This window comes from Microcaecilia unicolor, chromosome 1 (genome assembly GCF_901765095.1).
Source record: "Microcaecilia unicolor chromosome 1, aMicUni1.1, whole genome shotgun sequence".
Taxonomy (NCBI): Eukaryota; Metazoa; Chordata; class Amphibia; order Gymnophiona; family Siphonopidae; genus Microcaecilia; species Microcaecilia unicolor.
Window position 1 is genome coordinate 734,774,209 of NC_044031.1, and position 19,084 is coordinate 734,793,292.

At 45.7% G+C, this 19,084-nt stretch overlaps 1 protein-coding gene across 1 annotated transcript in view; it reads left to right on the plus strand.

Moving 5' to 3' along the window:
* Window positions 1–1,581, plus strand: part of LOC115459866 (isocitrate dehydrogenase [NADP], mitochondrial-like) — a 59,955-nt gene extending 58,374 nt beyond the window's left edge. Inside the window, exon 11 of the mRNA XM_030189673.1 lies at window positions 1,145–1,581. Coding sequence (XP_030045533.1) covers window positions 1,145–1,232 — 88 coding nt within the window. The 3' untranslated portion in view covers window positions 1,233–1,581. The remainder of the gene's footprint in view (window positions 1–1,144) is intronic.
* The last annotated feature ends 17,503 nt before the right edge of the window (window positions 1,582–19,084 follow it).

Genomic DNA, 19,084 nt, shown 5'->3' on the forward strand with positions numbered 1-19,084 from the left:
TTTTACCACAGCAGTAACATGGCTGACTTCCTTTTTTTTTTTTTTTTATTACTGGCCATCTGTTGATGTTTCTGTTATTATGACCATTAAATAGGTATTAAGAATTACACAGTAATTTTATTTTGTATGCAGTAAGGGCTCACATGGTAATCCTGCACTAACCAGTTACCATGTGGTAATGTAGCTGTGCTAACCGATGGCCCAGGACTACCCGATTCTTGGCCCCCCTCCCCCCGGACACACCTGTCCCCAGAAAAAGTTTTTAGTGCATGCAGATTTGGCAGTTACTAGAGGACACCAGAGCCTGTAGTTCATACTGCAGCAGTATCCTGTAATTCTTAAACCAGATGACACTCAAACTTCAAGCATCCACTAACCAGTTACCATGTGGTAATGTAGCTGTGCTAACTGATGGCACAGGATGCCCATCCAATTCAGTGGAGGAGTGGCCTAGTGGTTAGGGTGGTGGACTTTGGTCCTGAGGAACTGAGTTTGATTCCCACTTCAGGCACAGGCAGCTCCTTGTGACTCTGGGCAAGTCACTTAACCCTCCATTGCCCCATGTAAGCCGCATTGAGCCTGCCATGAGTGGGAAAGCGCAGGGTACAAATATAACAACAATAAAATAGATACTATTGGAGATTCTATATGGAATGTTGCTATTCCACTAGCAACATTCCACGTAGAAGGCTGCGCAGGCTTCTGTTTCTGTGAGTCTGACGTGCAGGACGTCAGACTCACAGAAGCACAAGCCTGCGCGGCCACATTGGTGATCTGCAAGGGCCGCCTTCGACATGGAATGTTGGAATAGCAACATTCCATGTAGAATCTCCAACAGTAGCAACAGTGGAGGAGTGGCCTAGTGGTTAGGGTGGTGGACTTTGGTCCTGAGGAACTGAGTTCGATTCCCACTTCAGGCACAGGCAGCTCCTTGTGACTGGGCAAGTCACTTAACCCTCCGTTGCCCCATGTAAGCCGCATTGAGCCTGCCATGAGTGGGAAAGCGCGGGGTACAAATGTAACAAAAAAAAAAAAAATCTAATAATTTTATTCAAATTAAAAGCGTGCTGGAATAAAAAAAGCTTTTAGGTGTTTTTAAAGTGGTGTTCCTATTCTTCTAACTTTTTTATTTTTTTTTATTTAGCGTGAGACTGAATGAGCATTATGTGAACACAACAGACTTCTTGGATGCTATCAAGAATAATCTGGACAAAGCAGTGCGCAAGAAGTAAAAACAGAAGAAAATGCGCACCTCACAGCTGAGAGCTACAAACAAGTTTTGTAACCTCCTGTTAAACAGGATTGAAAAGCTGCCTTACATCTGGTCCTGGAAGAAGATGTGCTCTTTTTTTTAACCTGTTTAATACTGGTTTTGTTTTTTTTTTTATGTGTGAGAGCCAGAAGATATGAGCTAGAATCTAGCAGGACTGTCTAACTATGCTGTAGGGTGTACAGTGTTGGTGTTCTAGTTTTACTAGCGAAGAAAAGCCTCACCTGCTGTAACTTGCCGTTTCATCTGACCTCTTTATGGTGCCATGTGCCATTATTAAAACAACTTTACAAAACCTGCTCTTGTTTTAAGTCAAGGGCTGGGGTACTGAATGTGAGCTGCTCTAAGAGCTCGGTTAGGTTCAACTTCTGTATTTATACAAAATTAAAACTTGCTTGATTAAAATAAAGAACTACTCTTAACTTGGTCAAAGCAACGCTCCAGTAACATAGAACCCTGTGCCTGACTTCCAGGCTGTTTACCCTACAGGACAAGCATTAGCTTCCTAAATGTACCTGGTTAATGATTTAGGGAGATTTCCTCTAGTAGCTGTTAAAATGGCTGCTTTTTACATCTCCCTCTGCCAACAATGATCAAAGCTTAATTGTTATTTTTAGACTTGTTTTACATTTTCTTTCTGTAACTTCATGGAATAATCTCCTTTTTAGAGGAAGTACTGATTGGTGTTGACTCATTTATAGACTCTTATCATATCTTGTCTTGGTAATCCCCTTTCAGAGCAGAAGAACACTGCTCTGTTCTGGCCTCTACTGATAGTCCAGTCCACAGTCCATTCTCATTGCCCTTGCCTGCTTTTCTAATGTGGTAACCATACTTGTACACGTGGTCCAGACTTAGTAAGGTGCAACATCAGTATTTTCCTACCTTCTGCCACTGTTGTCTTTTTAGCAACTGCTACCTAGCTGCTTTTTCCCTAGGTGATTACTATTCATGTACACTATAGCATGGTGCAGCTGTAGTTTGCAGGGCCATTAACTGAAACTAGGCAGTAGCCTAGGACAGCACTCCTAGCAGGTGCCAAAGCGCAATGACAGTCAAAACTAAGCACTAGATCCTTCCTGCCTTTTTAACTTCAGGGTGGAGGGTGGGCTTTTTCAAACAGTGCATTCATAGATCATTCGGGGGGGGGGGGGGGGGGGGGGGGGGGGTGAATGCAAGGATATTATATTTTTTATTTATTTATTGCATTTGTATCCCACCTCTTTGCAGGCTCAATGTGGCTTACAGTACATCATGGATGGTGGAAATATATTAGAAAATAGACATTTAGTGTAACAGAAGGATCTTAGGCAGCATGATAATGATGAAACACAATGGTAGTATAACAAGCAGATATTGTAAGACAGTTCTGAATATGTGTGGAGGAGTTGTGTATATTCACATTGGTTGATCTTTGAGAAAGACATCATGCTTGGCAAAGTTGAGGGTCAAGACAAAAATGGAAGACTGTCAATCAGATGGATTGATACAACAGCTATAGTGCCATTTTATCAATGATTAGCCCGCCTGAAGACCGAACACAATTCAGGGACGTTATCAAGAGGGTCACTATGAGCTGACATCAACTCAATGGTCCGTAACACCACCACCAACAAAAGGACTTCTAAAAAAAAAAAGAGCTACTTCTTAGGATTTTTTTTTTTTTTTTTTTTGCTTCACCAGGCTCAACACTGCTCTATGAGGTGTTAAGTCTTGATAGTTCTACTACAAATATGTTCCCCTGCTTAAACGCTGTTAGAATACTTATTGGGGCATTTTAGCAGTAATGCTATAGTACTAGTTCCTAAACCTGAATCACATCTTCAAACGTAATGCAGCGTGAGGAAGTGCAGCAGGACCTTGCAAAAAAGTGTGGACCGGCTCCCTGAAATTTAATGCAGACGACGAAGCACTGAGGGAAAACATCATTCTCGCACTCTATAATAAAGAACACGAGGCTACAGTTGTGCACAAATACACTGAAATCCTCAACTCGGAGCAGTGGGGCTCTTAAAATTGATAAGATCAATGCCTGCACCACAGCTCCCCTACTGGGTACAGATTTTGGTCACAGCATCTCAGAAAGATACGGCATAACTAGAACAGGTGGAGACAATGGAAACAGGTTACTGGTATACAGCACCTTCTTTATGAAGAAAGAGTGAGTGTGTGAGAATTCTTAAAGGCACATTAATAAAAATCTGAGAGCATTAGTGGTGTGCTACAAGTTATTAAGCAAGTACCAGTAACTATCATTTTAGCTGGGACCAGAGGACTCATGGGAACAAAACAAAAATTAATTTGGAGTTGCCAAAGGCTGTGGTTATGATTAACATAGTAGATAACGGCAGAAAAAACCTGCATGGTCCATCCAGTCTGCCCAACAAGATAAACTCATATGTGTCACTTTTTGTGTATACCTTACCTTGATTTGTACCTGTCTTTCAGGGCACAGACTGTATAAGTCTGCCCAGCACTAGCCCCACCTCCCACTACCGGCTTTGCCACCCAATCTCTGCTAAGCTGAGGATCCATTCTTTCTGAACAGGATTCCGTTATGTTTATCCCACGCATGTTTGACTTCCGTTACCGTTTTCTTTTCCACCACCTCCCGCAGGACGGCATTCCAAGCATCCACTACTCTCTCCGTGAAAAAATAGTTCCTGACATTTTTCTTGAGTCTGCCCCCCTTCAATCTCATTTCATGTCCTCTCGTTCTACTGCCTTCGCATCTCCGGAAAAGGTTCGTTTGCGGATTAATACCTTTCAAATATTTGGACGTCTGTATCATGACGGCAGAAAAAGACCTGCACGGTCCATCCAGTCTGCCCAACAAGATAAACTCACATGTGCCATATTTTGTGTATACCTTACCTTGATTTGTACCTGTCTTTTTCAGGGCACAGACTGTATAAGTCTGCCCAGCACTATCCCCGCCTCCCAACCACCAGCCCCTCCTCCCACCACCAGCTCTGGCACAGACCCTATAAGTCTGCCCAGCACTATCCCCGCCCTCCAACCACCCACCCCGCCTCCCACCACCGGCTCTTGCACAGACCGTATAAGTCTGCCCAGCACTATCCCCACCTCCCAACCACCAGCCCTGCCTCCCACCACCAGCATATCACCCCCGTTTCTCCTTTCCTCCAGGGTATACATGTTCATGTCCGCAAGTCTCTCCTCATACGTCTTGTAACGCAGATCCCATACCATTCTCATAGCTTTTCTTTGCATCGCTTCAATTCTTTTTACATCCTTAGCAAGATACGGCCTCCAAAACTGAACACAATACTTTTTATTTGTATTTATTAACCACTTTTTTGAAAGAAATTCATTCAAGGCGGTGTATAGTTTATGTGCAACTGACCGGCCCTGGTTTAGGACAAATGCCGATCTGATTAGAACCTATTTGCAAAAGATTAAGATAAGCGGGCACCGTCATGAGAGGGGGGTAAAGTCCACAACACTATGAATTAGCCTGTTCGCTTGTAACTATAACATTGTCTTTTATTTGAAGTTAGAGGGAGCATGTGAAGACGAATCATTTTCACTCATAAAATAACAGTACTAGAGAATATTCATTTATTTATAATTATTGCTAAGTAAACAAACTTTTTTTTTTTTTTTTTTATGTACAACAAACACAGTAGAGCTTTGCACAAGTGGGAATTCAGAGTTTTCTGAAATGTACACAAAAATAACATACCTCAGTGAGTCCAGACAATGTTTATGTCTCTCAAAAGCTGTAATATTTTATGCACCACTAAAACCCAGTTCCAGCTATGGCAAAGGGTACAGTACCCCCAATTACCTAATGAACTGGACCTACACACCAGCATCTACATTCACCCTTTCCTCAATGGTCATTTTACAAAAACACTGCAAAAGAAAAAGTACTATCTCCCGCTTAAACCAGTCGTGTACGTTTTGGTATCACTTGCTAAACATTAAGGCTTTCACACCTCTCCTGATGCTGATCATCCCACCGCACCGTCAAAGATGCAATTTTTAGGATGAATTTTATATTATACACTCAAGCCTACAGCACTTGGTTTCAGGTACAATCTTGTCAATAAATAAGTTACGGCAGGACTGGCAGAAAGTATTTTTTTTTTTTTTTACTTTCAGATTTACCCCTATGGTGAATGTTCCTGTTCTGAGCCAACCACCATTTGAGGTTAAAAAAACTGCTCCGAGAAGCAATTTTAGAATCCATTTCATAGTTGCTCTCTGTGCTGGCATAAAGGTGAACCAGGTCCGCTGTCTTTTCTGGGGAGGTGCTATTTATGTCTATATAAAGAAATGTTAACTTCCTTAAATTAAAAAATAATAATAATAATTAAAAAAAAAAAAAGACTGAGGTCCTGGTTTGGTAACATGGTAGCAAATAGAATACAAAAGAGGTAGTGTGTTCTGCTAGATTTAACAGAGCATTTCCTGAACAGAAAATGGCTAAGAATTAAGACTCTTCCTCCATTACATGAAAGGAAGCCCAAAGGGCATCAACCGTCACTGGAAGAGGTGGGATGTTGCACAGGGTCCCTGAGCACATTCTACACAAGGGTCCTTACCACAGCGATCCTGAAAATACCTAGAACCGTTCCCTTATGTTGGTGACCTGTAAATTACATCTTTCATGTGAAAAACGGTGGGGGGGGGGATAAACATTTTTCAAATGTGTTTTGGTTGGACTGCTGAGCAATGAACATTTTCTTCAGTATTAAAAGTTGGGCAAATTTCTCCTCAGAGACCTACAAAATTGACAGCAGCAACACCATGGGGGGGGGGGGGAGGGGTCCCCCCCCCCTAACGTTCAACATAATACAGCAAATGCTTGCCAGTAACCTAAGGAAGTTACATCATCATTCTCCAACATCACCTACTGTCCATCTTAAAATATGCCAGTGACTTGTCTAAACAGCACAACTTTCCTCTCCTAGGTGTTTTTATATTTAAGACTCTCTTATATTGGGCACAAGGCTCTGTTCGATCACTATAAAACTGAGCCAGACTGAGAACTGGTTCAGGAACTAAAGAACAATGGATTTCCAGCTGTAAGCAAAAGAAGGTAGGAGATGAGAGAGACCATTTCCCAAGGCTTCTGGGCTTCATTTTATTTTAGGCGGGGGCTGGAGAGGGAGGATAGAATTTGAGGCCTGATGCACTGAGGTGGGGGGGGGGGGGGGACTTTTACAAAGATGTGCATTAAACGCAAGAGACACCCCTATCTGGGTGTTCTAGCATTTAGTGTGTGCTAAAAACTCCAGTGTGCCTTTGTAAAAGGATCCCTGAGTTCTTTTCCCCAGCTTTTCTCAATGGGGACAAAGAAAGGTTTGTGAATCGGGCCCTTGTATTATAGACGTAAACAGCTGTGTTCAAAGAACTTTGTGTTAGCAGCCATAGCAACAATGGTTACCTCCTTTCAGGTTACCTCTACTTAGCATGGTTGCCACACACTTGCAAGATAAGCAAAATGGAAATATAGATCTCTGCTCCCTTGAGTGCACCCTAGGTCCCTCCGGCCCTGTCCAAAGATGCTGCGTCTGCTCCAAGAGCAGCCCCCTGCCCCCCCACATATGGGAGGCGGTGCAAGGCTCTCTCCTTTTCATCAATGACTGCAAATCTCTCTTCAGTCCATCCTATTCCAGTGGGGACAGTGACACCATTCAAACCCCTGTGCGCCAACAAAACTGGCTTTGCTTCCCCCCCCCCCCCCCCCCCCATCACTTTGAAATTTAACTTCACAGGTCACCAAGAAAAACCAACCCACTGCACCAGCTGCAGTGTGGAATAGGGAGGGTACGACTTTAGAACATGAGTGAGAATAAGTAATTCAAAACAGTAAATAGTGGAAAAAAAATACATTCACAATCCCTACGCTTGTCTCATTATGTACATTGTTTTTTTCTTTTACATCTTTAAATATATCAAAACACTATAAGGCTAAACTCATCTTCCAAATGTTCAAAAATGATAACATTAATGCAAAAATAAATTCCTGGCCTTGTTTACATCTCCCGCGCACAGCTTTGGATAAGATTTTTTTTTTCTCTCAAAACACCTTTCTAGGTTTTTTTTTCTTCTTATGGCATCGTGTCTATCATAAGGCAATAATGCTTTAGAAGATCACTGCGCTGCTTCTTCCCCTACTGAGGGTTACAAAATAGGAACTTACCATCACACCTCCTCGTCCATTGTTTTGTTCCCATGTTGCTGTTTCTTTTGTTGTTGTTGTTGTTTTTTGGTCAAATGGAGTAACACGTTAACTTCTCATGCTATTTTTTTTTTAAATAAAAAGGGTTTGCATCTTTTATTATGGACCCCATGTCCAACCCCCCCCCCCCCAAAAAAAAAAAAAACAACAACTCAACAGCTGTTTCTACAGTATTTGCAATTTCCACATGTGTCAGGATGATGGCTGCTTTGGGCTCTGATGATGATCAGCACAGCAACATCTCACATTTGATGCATTCATTACAGAGACATGATCTCTCTCTCTCTGACATTTCACAGCCCAAGATCATTGTAAAATCTAATAAATTTTCAATGACAAAAACCAAATATCTAAAGATCTAAACTATACCATTTTCCTTGGTAATTATTGACTTTAGACCAGAGCTTCTATGCAGATGCTGTTGGCTGCATGCTTTTACTTTGGACATTAGATCTCATTTTTCTTTTAAACACAGGTATTACAGTACATGCTTTGAATCTGTGAATGTATTGTGGGAAAACTATGTGACCCCTGACGAAGAATTTTCCGAAACTTGGCCAGGTTGGGTCTTGTTTCCATTAAAGTTGACATTTAAATAAACTCTTGCTGGTTGGATGTCTGTTCTGCTTTAAACTGCCTCTTGATTGTTTCTGTTTCTATTTTATACCCCAGCAGGAAGAACTGCTTGAAAGATTATTGAAGGTTGTTCTAGTGCAGACGTTCCCACCCTTTTCACAAATCTTACAAGTACATCAGAGTGCTGCTGTGCTGCTCACAATCAGAAACTCATCCTATAACATACCATGTTTATCTAAAGGTACAATTACAGCATGGGCAGGTGAAGATATTCCAAGAAAGGGGATTTATGTAAAACTATTACCAGCATAAAAAATGCACTATGAGGGTAATTTTATAAATCATTTTTGGTACATCAAATGTAGTGGTCATGCCAAAAAGTCTGTGTGGTGCAAATTGGTCTGTACTTGTACAGCAGGTGAGCTCAGGGTCAGCGTTTAGATAGATTGAGGGCAGTCTTTATCGATATAATCATGTGGCATTCACATTTATATTTTCACACCTGCTCTCAAGCAGCTATCCTGTTCACACCTCACTGCCTTATTAAGCTAGGCTAGTATTTTCCAACCCTGGTCCTGGGAGGCACCCTAGCCAGTCAGATTTTCAGGATATCCACACCGCACTACCTCCACTGTGTGCAAATCTCTCTCATAAATATTCATTGAAGTGATATCTCCATGAATATTCATTGTGGATATCCCTAAAACCTGACTGGCTGGGGTTCCTCCAGGACCAGGTTTGGGAACCACTATTAAAATGACCATCTAGCTATGAAAAATAATTTGATACGAAAGAAGATCGTTTCCAGCAAGATAACAAAGTAAACAAAAAAACAAACAAACACAAAACTATTCTCTCAGTTAACAATGTTGCCTTTCTGAGCCACATTACATGTCTGCTGGCAGAAGAGACTAACTTCCTCATTTTTGGGAAGGAATTATGAATATTTCAAGCAACCCTGTCCTGTACTTGAAAGACAAATCAAATGCTTGTTGGTATTGTAATACTCAATTTGACAGAGACAGATAAGAGAAAATGTTCAGTTCAAACAACTGGTTCTCCTCTGCTGCCTCCTTCCACGCCATTTGGAACAGGTGCAGAAGGTGTGTGCTGAAGCCACAGTGGAATGCTCCACCTTAACACAGAGGGGGGGGAAAGCAGCTGACGGCATACCTTTCAGCTGCAATTGAGGTCTGAAAAAAATATTTCCCCTGTTTAAAAAGCAAGTGACGCAAACACCCTACCGTGTCATGTTACCATGGCAAGGCCAGCAAAGCGCAGGCCGACAGCAAATCTGAATTTGGTAGGAACTGAGCCACTGCTGTTTTATAACACAGTAAAAATCTATCACCACTGAACTTCTCACTTCTTTCACAGGTGGAATGAAAAATGCAAGCCGTTTTTCTCTGTCAGGCTTGCCATTTAAGTTCATATGTACTGAATGGTAGGAGTGTGAATTGGCTGGACTGAGTCACAAGGGACAGGAGCACATTAATCACAAAAATAAAAGGGGGTCAAGAGGTAGAGTATGAGTGATAAGCAAAATCCTGCAATTTAGACTTCTGGAAACAGGGTTCCCCTCTTCTTCTTCCTTGTCCAGTTACCCATATATCTTCAAGTACATGCCTGGAGGGAGGGGGGGGGGGGGGCAGCGCTGCACTGTCTCCATCTTATGACTGGTGCCCGGCCAGATCCAATCTCAGGATCAAACAGACCGAAGCTGCAGAAAGTCTCTGCAGTTTCTTTTAGCAAACCATATACCGTATTTTTCGGACTATAAGACACACCGGACCATAAGACGCACCTAGATTTTAGAGGAGGGAAATAGGAAAAATTTTTTTTTCCTTTTTCCCAACTCTAAAACATAGGTGCTCCGGTGCGTCTTGTCCGAATCCCGCCCTCCCCCCGGCCCTGTCACCACTTCTCCCTACTCACGCGATCTTCCCTGGTGGTCTAGTGACGTCGGGGCAGGAAAGAGCCCCCTCTTTCCTGCCCAGTGCGCTGCTCTCCATCCTCCTGTATGTATTGCTGCCTGACGGTCTCGGCGAGATTCAAAATGGCCGCCGAGAATTGACGTCTCGGCGGCCATTTTGAATCTCGCCGAGACCGTCAGGCTGCATACAGGAGGATGGAGAGCAGCGCGCTGGGCAGGAAAGAGGAGGGTCTTTCCTGCCCCGACGTCACTAGACCACCAGGGAAGATCGCGTGAGTAGGGAGAAGTCTACCTTCGGACTATAAGACGCACCCCCCATTTTCCTCCCAAATTTTGGGGGAAAAAGTGCGTCTTATAGTCCGAAAAATACGGTAACTAATTTATAAACAAAGCCTGACAATGAAGAAAGAGTGGGTCCCCCCTGCCCACTGCACTATCCCCAAAACTTTGCTAGGAACTGACATTCATGTCAGAATTTCACATTGATTGGTGTGCCACGGAGTGCAAATTTTAACTGTCAGCATGAAAGGACAAACAGAAAACAAAGTATACAATGTGACCGATCACTGCCCAATCCCTCCCTCTCTCTCTCCCTAGAACAAGCTGCAGGAAAAAGGCAGTAACAATCTCACGAAAACTCGAGGAAGGCAAAAGGCGAGTTACAAAGCTCCTCACAAGGGCTGAGGATTCCCTCTCTGAACAAGGAAGGGGCTCAAAATATCAGTGAATAAATTAAAGACACGGCAGCTGGTTTAGGTTAGTAGCAGAAGTTCCAGTCAGGCTCCCCCAAGTAACAGCTTTGGAAAAGGCCCTCAAAGTGAGGAGTCCAACTCAGGTGATGGTGGAGCAGCTGCAAGTAAGATTCCTGCTTTCCTGCTTCCTCCTCTCCCCCCCCCCCCCCCCTACCAACCACATACACAGCAGGGGCTGCTTAGGCAGAATTTATGCCTATGCCACTGGTCAGGGTTCGGAGGAACAGCAGTCAAGTCCCACAGTACATTTCTCCTTCCTATGCGAAAGCAAAGGGGCCCAGCACTGCCTTGCGAACGTCCCTGTATCCTTCATCGAATCATCTCAACAGTCAACATTCAGAAGAGACAACAGGATTTAGAGGTCCAACCTGAACTGCAGCTTGTTTTGCTGACAGTGTTATGCTCTCTGCCCCCCCCCCCCCCCCCCCCCCCCCGTGTTGCGCCCCAATGCTTTCCCTTATAGCTACTATACATTCTAGTAGGCCATTTCCTTCATGGCCTGCTCAGTCAGTGCATTTGCGTTACTGCTATTCTCCAGCTCCCCGTAAGTATAAGAGTTCTCTTCACAGTCCATCTCCTGCCGACTGTGCATGTCACCACGCTCTGTGTCTGGTAGGTCTATCACTGGATCTGTAAGATAGGAGGAGAAAATGCTGCGTTATGAAACAATGTGTTTTGCAAAGCTTCCTTAATCTATCTGACATATAGGATGCATACAGGACATAAAGGATTATTCATGCATAAATGCCTCTTATAAAAAATTACCCAGCGTGTGAAAGATGTACTTTCATACAACCCCAAGGGCAGGCATGCCCAACGTGCAGGTGAAATCACAGGGAAGGCACATCGATTGTAAAAGGCACATGTACTTCAGCTGTATATATTTACAGCTGTTCCCCAAGCTCGTGTACATAGCTGCATTTCACATGGAAGTTCAGCTTGTTTTGTGCTGGTATTTTATAAAGAGACATAGATACCTGACAGTCTTTACAAAATTACTTCAAAATAGGTCACCTAATCGGACTTCCAACCTGTGACCTGTTATAAAACTACCCCCATAGTATGTAACAAACTGTTTGACACAGCAAGTTAAAGCACCACCTTTTGGGTCTTACTGCAGTGCTTCTCAACTCAGTCCTTAGGGTACACCCAGCAGTGGCATACCAAGGGCAGGGCGGTGGGGGTGATCCGCCCCGGGTGCACGCTGCTGGAGGGTGCAGAGAGAAGCCGCGCGCCTGTCGGCTCCGCTGGTTCCGTGCTCCCTCTGCCCCGGAACAGGTTACTTCCTGTTCCGGGGCAGAGGGAGCAGGGAGCCAGTGGAGCCGACAGCCACACGGCTGCTCCCAGCAGCCAAGAATGCACCCGGGGGTGGGGGGTGTCATGCTGCACCCTGGGGGGGACGGATGCCGCTGCACCCGGGTGGCAGCCGACCTAGGTTCGCCACTGACACCCCGTCACTCGGGTGTTTTCAGGATATCCACACTGAATATGCATGAGATAGACTTGCATACCAAGGAGGCAATACATGCAAATTTATCTCATGCATATTAATTGAGCGATCCTGAATACCCGAGTGGCTTGGTGTGCTTCAAGGACTGGGTTGAAAAGTACTGTCTTACTGCATTAACAAGCTGTAGCTTCAGATCTTGGAAACAAAGCTAAGTCAGCCCTGCCTCTTCCTCCTGCTCTACCTTCTCCCCAACTTTTCACTACTGTCTCCTCTCTTATTACTACTGGTTTATTCTGAAACTGATACTGCAGCCCTCTTGGATCCCTGCTGACCAAGTACATAAGTACATAAGTGTTGCAAAACTGGGACAGACCGAAGGTCCATCAAGCCCAGTATCCTGTTTCCAACAGTGGCCAATCCAGGTCACAAGTACCTGGCAAGATTCCAAAACAGTACATTTTATGTTGCTTATCCCAGAAATAAGCAGTGATTTTCCCCAAATGGTTTATGGACTTCTCTTTCAGGAAGCTATCCAAACCTTTTTAAAACCCCGCTAAGCCAACCACCTTTACCACATTCTCCAGCAAAAAATTCCAGAGTCCAATTAAATGTTGAGTGAAGAAATATTTTCTCTGATTCGTTTCAAATCTACTACTCTGCAGCCTCATTGCGTACCCCATCCGTTCCACTCAGCACTCTATATACCTCCATCATATCTCCCTCCAGCTGTCTCCTCTCCAAGCTGAACAGCCCAAGCCGTTCCAGCCTTTCCTCATAGTGAAGTCGTCCCATCCCCTCATCACCCCTTTTCTACATTTCTACATTCTGTATGGATTTCACTGATTTGAAAGACAGATGATCACGATGATATCTACACAAATCTTTTTCTGACATGAACTCAAATGTTCCACCCCTAAAATTGAAAAGAGTTCAAACAAAATATCCATAATAAAGAAATATTAGCTTGATTAGTCCTGTGGAGGAAGCATAAAAAGAAACAGTTCAAATCTGAAAATCAATTCAATTCAATGACCGAGAGGCCAGTGCAGAAAGACACATGCTGATGGATAAAGGCATGACTCTTACCATGAATTTAGTGTGATACAGTAAGCTAATGATGGGTAAATTCAAAGTGTGTATACAACTTCAGCGGTAATCTGTAAGAGGCTTGCCAGACACATACACACAAGGTTTGTGCAGTGGGGGCAGCTTCACTGTGTGCATGTCCGAACAAAATGAAAGCGTCAGCACACAGCTGTACTATAACGTTCTGTGCACAATACATTTCTTCATTCATTCATTCATTTAAGTATTTATATATCGCTTAGCAGTTTACAATTTCATTTTACAGGCACTGGGCCTGTCCCTAGTGGACTCACAATCTAAGTAGTACATTGTACTAGTACTGAACCTGGGTCAACAGAGGGTTAAGTGACTTGCCCAGGGGTCATGTAGAACTGCAGAGGGAACTGAACAACAGGGGCGTGTCGGAAGCATAGCGAAGGCGGGACATAGGCATTCTCAGCCGATAATGGAAAAAAGAAGGGCATCGCTGATGAGCACTTGGCCAACTTTACTTGGCCCATTTTTTTCTTGTGACCAAGCCTCAAAAAAGTGCCCAAACTGACCAGATGACCACCCCTTACTCCCCCAGTGGTCACTAACCCCTTCCCACCCTAAAAAAAACCCCCAACTTTTAAAATATTTTGTGCCAGCCTCAAATGTCTTACCTAGGTCCCTGACAGCAGTATGTAGATCCCTGGAGCAGTTTTAGTGGGTACTGCAGTGCACTTCAGGCAGGCGGACCCAGGCCCATTCCCCCCCCCCCCCCTACCTGTTACACTTGTGGTGGTAAATGTGAGCCCTTTAAAACCCACCACAAACCAACTGTACCCACATGTAGGAGCCCCCTTCACCCCTTAGGGCTATGGTATTGTACAGTTGTGGGTAGTGTTTTTTTTGGAGGGGGGTTGGGGAGGCTCAGCACCGAAGGTAAGGGAGCTATGCACCTGGGAGCAATTTCTGAAGTCCACTGTAGTGCCTCCTAGGATGCCCAGTTGGTGTTCTGGCATGTGAGGGGGACCAGTGCAGTACGAATGCTGGCTCCTCCCACAACCACAGGGCTTGGATTTGGTCGTTTCTGAGATGGGTGTCCTCGGTTTCCATTATTACTGAAAACCAGGATGACCATCTCTAAGGTCGACCTAAATGTTGAGATTTGGGTGTCCCCGACTGTATTATCGAAATGAAAGATAGATGCCCATCTTGTTTCGATAATACGGGTTTCCTCGCCCCTTCACGAGGATGTCCAGCGAGGACGCCCTCAGGAAAACTTGGGCACCCCGTTTGATTATGCCCCTCCATGTGTACTGCACAAATTAACTTCTGCTCTGAACCGCTTTGTGCATTGTGTCCCCCGGTTACATGCACGTATACCTGGTGGTAATAGCTCGCTTCTGCTCACAATAGCTTTCTGCTTCAGTACTACTACTACTTAACATTTCTAGAGCGCTACTAGGGTTACGCAGCGCTGTACAGTTTAACAAAGAAGGACAGCCCCTGCTCAATGGAGCTTATAATCTAAAGGATGAAATGTCAAGTTGGGGCAGTCTAGATTTCCTGAATAGAGGTATGGTGGTTAGGTGCTGAAGGCGACATTGAAGAGGTGGGCTTTGAGCAAGGATTTGAAGATGGGCAGGGAGGGGGCCTGGCGAATGGGCTCAGGGAGTTTATTCCAAGCATGGGGTGAGGCGAGGCAGAAAGGGCGGAGCCTGGAGTTGGCGGTGGTGGAGAAGGGTACTGAGAGGAGGGATTTGTCTTGAGAGCGGAGGTTACGGGTAGGAACGTAAGGGGAGATGAGGCTAGAGAGGGAGGGAGGGGCTGCAGATCGAGTGCATTTGTAGGTTAGTAGGAGAAGCTTGAACTGTATGCGATACCTAATCGGAAGCCCCTAAATCTGCCACCATTACCATCAGCATTAACTGTCGCTTAAAGGCCCAGGCCCACATAAACTGGAGCTGCTGCTTCTCAATATCTCCTCATGATGCCACTTCTCTATCCTTTTGGGCTGTGAAGTTTATTTCATTCTTTTTTTATTGAATTGTTAAAATATTCAAGAAATAGATAAAGACAAAGATAAACTGGTGGAATCATAACCACACTCTTGGTGCTTAATATTGTAGTTCCCAAACCTGGTCCTGGAGGCACCAGAGCCAGCCAGGTTTTCTGGATACCCACAATGAATATTCATGAGAGAGATTTGCATGCACTGCCTTCACTGCATGCAAATCTCTCTCATGAATATTCATTGTGGGTATGCTGAAAACGTGGCTGGCTCGGGTGCCTCCAGGACCAGGTTGAACCACTGACCTTTACATCCATCCAAACATATGCAGTGTCCTGTCACAAATTAATACAACGCATAAACTGAAATCAAGCTAGAAAAGCCCTATAACCAAATTTACCATAAATGAAAAAATACACAGTTACAGTATCTGGTACACAAAATCTCTCCAATGGAGGCCAGATTTGATAAAAATAAACTGAAAGTCTCCTCTTTTCTGCAGCTATTTCTTTGTGCTTACACGTAACAGAAACTTTTCCCCACCGAGCAAACAGATAAATTGGTATTATCTTCCCAGGTAGATAAAATCATTTTTATAGTTAAGACCATAAAAATATCAGAACTTCTTGCTTGCTGATTGGCCAAGGCTATTTATGTCCAAATAACAATTTTATAATTTAAGGGGTTCTGGAGCGAGAACATATCCAGAATCTGTTGCCAAACTTGCTCCCAACAGGTCCTCAAATTTGGACAGTAACAGAGCATGTGAGACAAGGGGCTTTCCAACCCACGACCAGCACTTAACCCAATTGATTTTGGAAAGCTTGATAAATCTGGAGGGAGAGGGACTGAACATGAGCTGAAGTTGCTACTGCTGCTCATTATTTCCGTGGCCCACAGCCACAACTGCCACTACTCACTATCTTTTTGGACCATACAAGCTGAAGCTGTTACAGCTATGGGCCACAGGGATAGTGAGCAGGAGCTGCAGCTTCAGATCACTTGGTCCAGAAGGATAGAGAGTAGTGGCAGCTGTAGCTGTGGGCCACAGGGATAGTGGTGAGCAGGAGCTGCAGCTTCAGATCACGTGGTCCAGAAGGATAGAGAGTAGTGGCAGTTGTAACTGTGGGCCACAGGGATAGTGAGCAGGAGCCTGCAGCTTCAGATCACGTGGTCCAGAAGGATAGAGAGTAGTGGCAGTTGTAACTGTGGGCCACAGGGATAGTGAGCAGGAGCCTGCAGCTTCAGATCACGTGGTCCAGAAGGATAGAGAGTAGTGGCAGCTGTAGCTGTGGGCCACGGGGATAGTGAGCAGCAGCTGCAGCTTCACATCACGTGGTCCAGGATAGAGAGTAGTGGCAGCTGTAGCTGTGGGCCACGGGGATAGTGAGCAGCAGCTGCAGCTTCACATCACGTGGTCCAGAAGAATAGAGAGTAGTGGCAGCTGTAGCTGTGGGCCACGGGGATAGTGAGCAGGAGCTGCAGCTTCAGATCACTTGGTCCAGAAGGATAGAGAGTAGTGGCAGCTGTAGCTGTGGGCCACAGGGATAGTGGTGAGCAGGAGCTGCAGCTTCAGATCACGTGGTCCAGAAGGATAGAGAGTAGTGGCAGTTGTAACTGTGGGCCACAGGGATAGTGAGCAGGAGCCTGCAGCTTCAGATCACGTGGTCCAGAAGGATAGAGAGTAGTGGCAGCTGTAGCTGTGGGCCACGGGGATAGTGAGCAGCAGCTGCAGCTTCACATCACGTGGTCCAGGATAGAGAGTAGTGGCAGCTGTAGCTGTGGGCCATGGGGATAGTGAGCAGCAGCTGCAGCTTCAGATCACGTGGTCCAGAAGGATAGAGAGTAGTGGCAGCTGTAGCTGTGGGCCACGGGGATAGTGAGCAGCAGCTGCAGCTTCACATCACGTGGTCCAGGATAGAGAGTAGTGGCAGCTGTAGCTGTGGGCCACGGGGATAGTGAGCAGCAGCTGCAGCTTCACATCACGTGGTCCAGAAGAATAGAGAGTAGTGGCAGCTGTAGCTGTGGGCCACGGGGATAGTGAGCAGGAGCTGCAGCTTCAGATCACGTGGTCCAGAAGGATAGAGAGTAGTGGCAGTTGTAACTGTGGCCACAGGGATAGTGAGCAGGAGCTGCAGCTTCAGATCACGTGGTCCAGAAGGATAGAGAGTAGTGGCAGTTGTAACTGTGGCCACAGGGATAGTGAGCAGGAGCCTGCAGCTTCAGATCACGTGGTCCAGAAGGATACAGAGTAGTGGCAGCTGTAGCTGTGGGCCACGGGGATAGTGAGCAGCAGCTGCAGCTTCAGATCACGTGGTCCAGAAGGATAGTGGCAGCTGTAGCTGTGGGCCACGGGGATAGTGAGCAGCAGCAGCAACTACCACTGCTCTCTATCTTTCTGGACCACATGAGCTGCTGTCTGCCACTACTCTTTCTAGGCCACGTGGGTCAAAACTGCCACTGCCGCCTCCATGGTGTGTCTAACCAGCCCATAAAAGGAAAATGTGAGGGCAAGAGACCAGGAAGCATGCACATTTCTTCATGTCCTAGAGCTGCTGGTGCAGCAAAGAGGGAAGCAAGGTCAGGGATCTGCAGGCCCAGCAGTCAGGTGGGGGCTGCAGGCAGAGGAAAACATAAGTAGCTCATAAACCTCATTGAAATACTGGGAAACGGTTCCACTGGGTCCAATGCTGCTTTTTTCAAGAGAATGGCTTTCCTCTCCTTTCCTCCTCAGCTTGACACACTATAAGCACAAATAACTTATTAAATTGAAGTGGCACCTAAATCAATGTGATCAGTGTTTGAAGATTTGGGGGGGGAGGGGGGGAGGTGTTGAAGAAGGGGAACTGTCTGGCCACTAATCCGTGAGAGGGAAACAGGCTTTTATTAAAGCATTTATTCCTACAGTTATCCCCAGTGAGGTACGTCCAAGAAAAACCTCTTTACTACTCAGCAGAGTATTTAAACCCTGAAACCTCAAGGGGAATCACAAACATGATTGCTGAACAGGGACTGCTGCTTGTGAGTGTGGCTGGTAGAGGTGTACTACCACTCGTACTCAGGGCCGCCAAGAGACTCGGCCGGGCCCAGGGGGCAAGGCCACCCCGCCTCTGCCCCCCCCATCGCTGCCGCCCCCCCATTGCTCCCCCCGCCGCTGCAGTCCGTGGTCTCACCTGCCTGCCTCCATGGCTCCGGGCCCCCTGCATGCAGATCGCCTCTTTTCTGGCTTTCCCTCCCTGTGTCCCGCCCTCGTCTGATGTAACTTCCGGTTTCCACGAGGGCGGGACACGGGGAGGGAAGACCGGAAGGGAGGCGATCAGTGACTGCCGCTTCGAATGCAGGGGGCCTGGAGCCGAGGAGGCAGGCAGGTGAGAACGGGAACTGCAGCACTGATGGCCTGACCCCGGTGCCGGCCCGGGGAATTTTGTCCCCTCTGCCCCCCCCCCTCCCCCCTCAGCGGCCCTGCTCATATTACTTTGCTTGGCCCAAGAATTGCAGAAGAAATCCTTGAGGAGGTTGGGAGGAGGGAAATCTTGGGCATTCAGATGAAATTCAGCCCATGTTCCTAGACAGATATTCAGTGAGACCTTTGTTGCTAGCACAATCAAGACCATGTTGTCTTTTGGGAGAGACTGGAAACCCAACTGGGGTGGAAGGGTAGGCAGCCTGTGGCTAATTGAGATGATTTTCTGTAACTAAGCATGAAAAATGGGAGGGTGCTTCCCATGTGTGAAATGTGCATAATGTACTTTCACGACTTGAACATGTATACCTTGGAGGAAAGGAGAAAGAGGGGTGACCTGATACAGTCGTTCAAATATCTGA